This window comes from Otolemur garnettii, unplaced genomic scaffold (assembly GCF_000181295.1).
Source record: "Otolemur garnettii isolate 467f Iridium unplaced genomic scaffold, OtoGar3 scaffold00067, whole genome shotgun sequence".
Taxonomy (NCBI): domain Eukaryota; kingdom Metazoa; phylum Chordata; class Mammalia; order Primates; family Galagidae; genus Otolemur; species Otolemur garnettii.
The window spans coordinates 8,763,279-8,771,239 of record NW_003852462.1 but is presented as its reverse complement, the minus strand read 5'-3'; the positions used below and the strand labels follow the sequence as shown (position 1 = coordinate 8,771,239).

The 7,961-nt window shown below is 41.0% G+C and overlaps 1 protein-coding gene across 1 annotated transcript in view; it reads right to left on the bottom strand.

Annotated features, from left to right (window-relative positions):
* The window catches only part of VPS13D (vacuolar protein sorting 13 homolog D), a 275,140-nt gene that overhangs the window by 256,343 nt on the left and 10,836 nt on the right, over positions 1-7,961 (bottom strand). Inside the window, 2 exon segments of the mRNA XM_023515148.1 lie at positions 4,695-4,775; positions 4,855-5,045. Coding sequence (XP_023370916.1) covers positions 4,695-4,775; positions 4,855-5,045 — 272 coding nt within the window.

Below are 7,961 nucleotides of genomic sequence, written 5' to 3'. Positions count from 1 at the left end.
AAAAAAAAAAAAGAAAACACAAACCCCTCTCTCTCCCCACCCACCTCCTCACACCTCGGACAAAGAAAGAAGGCAGACTTCTGGAAGGCAGAACAAATGCCCTCACCAGCACCTCACCGGCTGGCACCCAGATCCTAGACTTTCAGCCTCCACAACTATGAGAAAATTAATTTCTGTTGTTTATGTACCCAATAATAAAAATCCTAATGATGCAGTTCTCAGAATATATCCCTATATCATTAAGTGACAGATGACTCTGTTTCCACCAACCTGTGTCACATGTCTAACCCATGTACATGTATCTATAACTACAGTTTCTGTGTAACTATATGCATCTATATTAAGCCAAGCATGAATTTATACGGATGTGTAATCCATCACCACATGGATAATCCTAGCTTCCTCTTCTTGCTTATGTATAAACACCAACAGTAAGAAATAAAACTCCCACCATCTACCACCATTTACATTATGAACTAAACATAAAACTCATTTCCCCATTTACTGAACTGACCATTCTCAGCCAAGGGGACTCCGCAGAAACCTTAAAATTGAGTTCCCAGCCATGACAGGATAAGAAGGCAGACATGCATCACTTTACCCCTCCCTAGGCTTTATTTCCTAGAAGTCACACCAACATTCATTCCTGATAAAGGACCACCAACCGTGAAGTGGTTTTAACAGTCTACACATGCACAGAGACTGTTTTTGTGTCTGGTTTCACCTTTCTGACATAGAAGGTGGCCATTTTTAAACACAGACCCCTCCATAAAAGAACAAAAAGCCCCATTGCTCAGGAGCATAATCTCTTCATAAATATTCGTGACTACTCCTATAAATGTGAATATTTAATCACCTAGCTCAGTATAACATCTTGTTCCTTCTGTTCCTCCCTTGAAGCATGGCTTGTGTCTCGGAACCATGTTTCCAGCCCATGGGAATGACCATCTTAGGCTGAAAACTTTACTAAAAATAAAGCTAACCCTTTCTAAAAAAATAAAAATGCAAAACAAGGCTCGGCACCCGTAGCACAGTGGTTATAGCCCTGGCCACATACACCCAGACCGGCGGGTTTGAACCTAGCCCAGGCCAGCTAAACAACAACGACAAGTGCTACAAAAAAATAGTTGGACATTATGGTGGGCGCCTGTAGTCCCAGCTACTTGGGAGGCTAAGGCAAGAGAATCGCTTATGCCCAGGAGTTGGAGGTTGCTGTGAGCTGAGATGCCACAGCACTCTCCGGAGGGTGACGTAGTGAGACTGTCTCCAAAAAAAAGCAAAACAAAACCAAAATCAGATTACCACTTCACACCCACTATCATGGCTATAATCAGAAGTCAGGCAATAGGCCACCACTCCTGTAATCCTATCACTCTGGGAGACTGAGGTGGGAGAATTGCTTGAGTTCAAGAGTTCAAGACTACCCCAAGCAACAGTGAGACCCCCAGGTCTGCCAAATATAGAAAAACTAGTTAGGTGTGGTGGTAGGCACCTACAGGCTTAGCTACTTGGGAAACTGAGGCAGCAGGACTGCCCAAGCCAAGAGTTGATGTTGCTGTAAGCTATGACACCATGGCACTCTACCCAGTGAGACTCTGTCTCAAAGAAAAAAGAAAAAGAAAAAGAGATGTGACCAAACTGTAATACTTCAACATGGCCTCCAAGAGCCCAAGGCAAGATCCTGGGAAAAAAACAATTTTCCTTTTCAATTCCTACTTGGAAAAACTCAGGCTTTATAAGCCAACACTTAAAATAGGGTCCTGGTCTCCCTTTTTTAAGACCATTTATAATTACAATTGCAAATTCTTCCTCTGAGAGATGTACATGTGCAGGTTTATTATCTCTTATCTGAAACACTTGAGACCAGAAGTGTTGAGATTTCAGATTTTTTTAGATTGTGAGATATTTGTATTATACTTTCCAATCCGAAATCCTGAAATCCACAATCATCATATAGGCACTCAAAAAGGTTAAGATTTCGCAGGATTTCCGATTTTCTGATTTGGGATGCTCAACCTGTATCTCTCAGGAGTATCTTTCTCAAGGACCTGAAAACCTTTTCTTTGAACTATAATCATCAGAAAGGGGTGGGCCTCTGCCTCTCAGTCTCTGGGTAAGGACAGAATCCTAACTATTCTTTTTTTGAGAGTGTTACCCTTGGTAGAGTGCCGTGGCATCATAGCTCACAGCAACCTCAAACTCCTGGGCTCAAGCAATTCTCTTGCCTCACCCTCCTGAGTAGCTGGTACTACAGGTGCCCACCACAGTGCTCGGCTATTTTTAAGAGACGGGAGTCTTGGACTCGGCACCTATAGCTCAAGAGATGGGAGTCTCACTCTTGCTCAGGCTGGTCTTAAACTCCTGAGCTCAGGCAATCCACCTACCTGGCCTCCCAGAGTGCTAGGATTACAGGCATGAGCCACCACACTCAGCCCCCATATAATCCCAATGTTGATCACCACCAGCCTAATCACATTCATACTGACCAACACTTGGAAAGTTTTCACTCGAGTCCTCACTCACTTCTTTTCCCTACACCCTCATCATCTCTTTAAAAGACCTAACCGTCTTCACAAAAGTCAAAATTGAAACTTGGCTTTTTCCCCTGCTGTCAAAAATTACTGAATAAAATCTGTTTTCACTGCTTTAACCAATGTCAGGCTTTACCTTTGACAATCCATACAATGGAATATATTATTTAATCATAAAAAGGAATGGAGTACTGACACATGCTACTACACAGATGCCTCCTGGAAACATTACCCTAAGTGAAAGCAGACTGTATACTATATGATTACATTTATATGAAATGTCCAGATTATGCAAATCCTGAGAGAAAGTAGATTAGGAGTTGCCAAGGAGTGGAGGAAGGGAAACTGGCAGTGACTACTAAGTGGATATGGGTCTCTTTTTTCTCCTGGTTTTGTTTTTGTTTTTTTGTAGAGACAGAGTCTTACTTTATTGCCCTCAGTAGAGTGCCATGGTGTCACACAGCTCACAGCAACCTCCAACTCCTGGGCTTAGGCAATTCTCTCATCCCAGCCTCCGTGTAGCTGAGACTACTATAGGGGCCCACCACAACACCCAGCTATTTTTTTGTTGCAATTTGGCCAGGGCCAGGTTTGAACCTGCCACCGGCGTGGCCTTCTTGTTGTTTTTTTTTTTAAAGAGACAGTCTCCCTCTGTCACCCAGGCAGTGGTTATATAGCTCATTGAAACCTCAAACTCCTGGGCTCAAACAATTCTCCTGGCTCAGCCTCCCAAGTAGCTAGAACTATAGACACACACCACCACACCCAGCTAATTTTTATTTCTGTATAGGTGGGGTGTCCCTATGTTGCCCAGGCCGGTCTCAAGCAATCCTCCTACCTTGCCCTCCCAGTGTGCTGGGATTATAGGCATGAGCTGCCATACTCAGCCTGGACATAGGTTTCTTTTGGGAATGATGCAAATCTTCTGGAATTATAGTGCTAATCAAAGCACAACTCTGTAAATATACTAAAAACCACTAAATTGTACATTTCAAAAGGGTGAACTTTCTGATATCTCAAAGAAGCTATAAAACTAAAAAAAAAATGACTAAGTTTTTAAAAATCAAGGACAGCTAATAAAATAGCCACCTTAAATAGAATCAAAGCAGTCACCCTGACCAGGTGTGGTAGCTCATGCTTATAATCCCAGCACTTTGCGAGGGTGGGGCAGGAGAACTGCTTGAGGCCAGGTATATTTGAAAACGGCCGGGGGAATATAGCAAGACTCCCATCTCTACAAGAAAAAAAACAGTTGAAAGCAGTCACCTCAATGTACCAATCTTTTTGTCAAAGTTATAAAAGTCATGAAGCCAACCACCTCAGACTATATTTTTGGGGGGCATGCCATACCTTGAACACATTTGGCCTATGTCACTTTATAACTGCAAGAAAACCCTAGAGGTTAAGAAATATGGACCAAATTTCATGACATTCATAAAAATGAGTATGGACCCTGATCGCGTTGAGGACAAAACAAAATTGTAATTAAAGCAGAAAACATGGCCAACAGCCCCAGCACTGTAATTCATCAAATTGTAACCAGAAACATCAGTGAGAGCTTAAATAACTCATGGGGCTGTTCACAATTCACTCTGTGTGTGTGTGTAATCACCTATAAGCCACAGAACCAAACCCTCTCATTTTACAGATGAAGAAATGAAAACCAGAGAGGGTTGTGATTTGCTCTGAAACCATACAAGCTAGCAAAGCTTAGGTAACCTGGCGGCTTGGAAAATAAATCCTTTAGCAAGTGGGATTCCAACATAAGTGAAATAAATACAAAGTGCTCTTTCTAGGCTTCATTGGAAAAGTAACTCTTCAGATTCCCTTTTATCGCCCGCATGTGGACCCTTGGGTGATCTCCATATCCAGCCTTCACTTAATTGGAGCCCCAGAAAAAATACAGGATTTCAATGATGTGGGCAATAAGTGAAATGCAAGAGAAACAAAAACTCGCCTGCACAGCAGCTGAAGCAAGAAAAACCTGTGTCTGCTATAGACCACAAGACTTGCTTTTCAGGTTTTCCCTGGGCAATAAGCCCTTATATACACTCTGTATCAGTTAAACCCACAAGAAACAAACCAGAAACTAAGAAGCAAAACACATTTAAGCCTGAGGAATTCCTTTCACATGAATACTTTATAAAAGTCAACAGGACTTACTTCAATATTCTCCACAATTCTCGTAACTACTGAGGCAGTAACTGAATACCAGTAGGATTCCCCTTTCTGCTGGCGTTCATTCTACAAAGGAAAGAGCCAATGTTAGCAGACTCCCATGTCACCACAACTGCTCTTACGACCAAAAGGACCTCTGTCTTGCCTTCCATTTCTCCTCCAGGGCTTGTAGTAGTGCTTTCTTGCGTTCCCTCTCCAACAGCTTCTCCTTTTCATCATTGAAATCCTGTATTTTTTCTGGGGCTCCAATTAAATGAAGGCTGGATATGGAGATCACCCAAGGGTCCACATGCGGGCGATAAAAGGGAATCTGAAGAGTTACTTTTCCAATGAAGCCTAGAAAGAGAAGGAAAGTCTTGTTAAATTAAATGTCTGTAAACATTTTGAATTCTTTCCCCTTTTCTGTATATTTATCATTCTCTTTTTCTGTATATTTATCATTTTGCTTAAGGAACATACATCACTTTTCCTATTTATTTTTTAATTTCAAAAAACAGACAACAGGCTCTGGCAAATGTGAAGTAAATGTTAGCAGGTTGACATAAACTCATTTCCTATTAATTATTTATTGGCTGGTTGACAAGTACTCCTTCGGAGTCATCAGTCCTATAATTTACCCAATCTTGAGCACACCCATCACCAGCTAAAACATAGGAAACACTGCATTAGCACTTTCTCAATACAGAATTCTGATTCTTCCTGAGAACCTGTGCTGAAGAGAGCATGGCTTCATAAAATTCAAAAAGAGAGAGAGAGAGAGCTAGAGAGCGCGCGAGCAAGCGAGCATGGCTTGGTGTAATGAAAATATGGTTTGGATGTTTGGTCCCTCCAAATCTCATGTTGAAATCTGATCCCCAGTGTTGGAGATGGGGCCTGGTGGGAGGTATCTGGATCACTGGCACAGATCTCTCATAAATGGCCTGCTGCCCTCCATACAAAAATGAGTTGAGTTTTCACTCTTTTTTTTTGTGGCCGGGGCTGGCTTTGAACCCGCCACCTCCAGCATATGGGGCCAGCACCCTGCCCTTTTGAGTCACAGGCGCCACCCGAGTTTTCACTCTTTTAGTTCATGCAAGAGCTGGCTGTTTTTTGTTGTTGTTGTTGGGGATTCACTGATGGTTCATTCAAAGAACCTGGTTACACTGATTCCCTATGTTAAAGCCCCTCTTGTAAATGTTCCAAGAGCTGGCTGACAACCCCCTCTTTCTCTGCCCCACTTCTCTCACACTGTGACAAGTCTGCTCCTCCTTCACCTTCCACCTTGAGTGAAGGCTCCCTAAAGCCCTTACCAAAAGCAGATCCTGATGCCAAGCTTCTTGTACAGTGTGTAGAGTCATGAACCAAAGAAACCTCTTTTTTTAAAATAAATCATCCACCCTCAGATATTCCTTTATAGTAGTGTAAAATGGACTAACAGTGATACTCATCTCCTGCATTCTTCCATTTCTCACCAAGCCTCCTAGAATTCAAGCTTTCTTTTAGTTCAATTTATAAGAGGCAAGTCAACATTCTGGGAATAACTCATAAGGATAAGAACACATGAACCCTCCTAATGGGTCTCTCAAAGATCTTATATAACTCAAGTAATACTCTACTTATAAAACACAGTCCATGTTACCAAGGTATAATCATTACCCTCTAAGATTTAGAATTTAAGTGAGGTAGATCTGTTATATTTAAGATAAAAGAATATCATGGTATTTTTATATTGTATTTTTATGTATAAAAATACATTTTTAATGACAAAAGCAAATGATCCAATAGGTAATCCAGCAACAAATTAAGAAACTTTACAATAATGATTGCAAGGTAGTGTGGCTAATGCCCACAATCCTAGCACTCTGGGAGGCCAAGGCAGGAGGATCATCTAAGCTCAGGAGTTTGAGACCGGCCTGAACAAGAGTCTGAGATTGCTGTGAGCTAGGCTGAGGCCAGGGCACTCCAGCTGGGTGACAGAGCAAGACTTTTATCTCAAAAAAAAATGAAAGAGAAAGAAGAGGAAAGGCGAGAAGGAGAGGAAGGAGAGGAAGGAGAGGAAGGAGAGGAAGGGAGACAGAAAAGAAAATTTTAGGCCGGGTGCAGTGGCTGAAGCCTGTAATCCTAGTACTCTAGGAGGCCAAGGCAGGTGGATTGCCGGAGCTCACGGGTTCCAGACCAGCCTGAGCAAGAAAGATTGAGACCCCGTCTTTAAAAATAACCGGGCATTGTGGCAGGCGCCTATAGTCCCAGCTACTTGGGAGGCTGAGGCAAGAGGATTACTTGAGCCCAAGAGTTTGAGGTTGCTGTGAGCTGTGACACCACTTGACACTCTACCAAGGGCGACAAAGCAAGCAAGATAATGTCTCAAAAAAGAAAAAAAGAAATTTTACAATAATGAAATAATTTAGATTTTATCTAAAAAAAGAAAATAAATTTATATTATAATTGAAACCATATGCCAATTTTCACAACAAATAAGTTTAATTATAATTAGCACATAAGTACAATTTTCACATAAATTAATCTAGGAGAATGTATATCATTCTGATAGTTCTATGATAAGCAAAATAAAATTTCTCTTGTTCTTACCTTTTGCAGAAAATAGGGTTTTTTTACAAAGGCAAAAAGCATAAAAAGGGTCATTTTTGTAAAAATATTAGAAAACTTCATCAATTTTTCCTAAGTGCCTCTAAATCCTTTCATATTCAAATAATACTCTTTTGGAAACATCCACAATGCTAATGCTTCAGAGGGGCTTTCTGTCAGTGTATCTGCATGTGATTCTGGCAGTTCACTCATTACTTAAATTGACTAAGAAAGGCTCAATCTTTTGCAAGATTTCCATTTTATCTCACCTAAAAATCAATTTGCATTATATTTGCATTTTATTATAATATAAACACCCAAAATAAGGGAAAGACTGATATCAACAAGCTATTGAATGATGAGACATGTCTGAATGGGGCTAATTTTATAAGGATCATTCATTAATGACTATTTTTTATTCAGCAACAATTTCTTCTTTCCTTACTTAATCTTACTGGCAGAATTCCTGTAACTACTAACATCCACTAAGTGTGTCAGACACTATTTTGAGTTTTTCTTGAGACCCAGTATTTCTCTGTTGCTCCAACAGAGTACGGTGGCATCATCATAGCTCACTGCAACCTCAAACTTCTGGGCTTAAGAGATCCTCCTGATTCAGGTACACACTACCACCTGAGGCCAAGTTTTCTGGTTTTTTTTTTTTTTTTTGAGGCAGTCTTACTATGT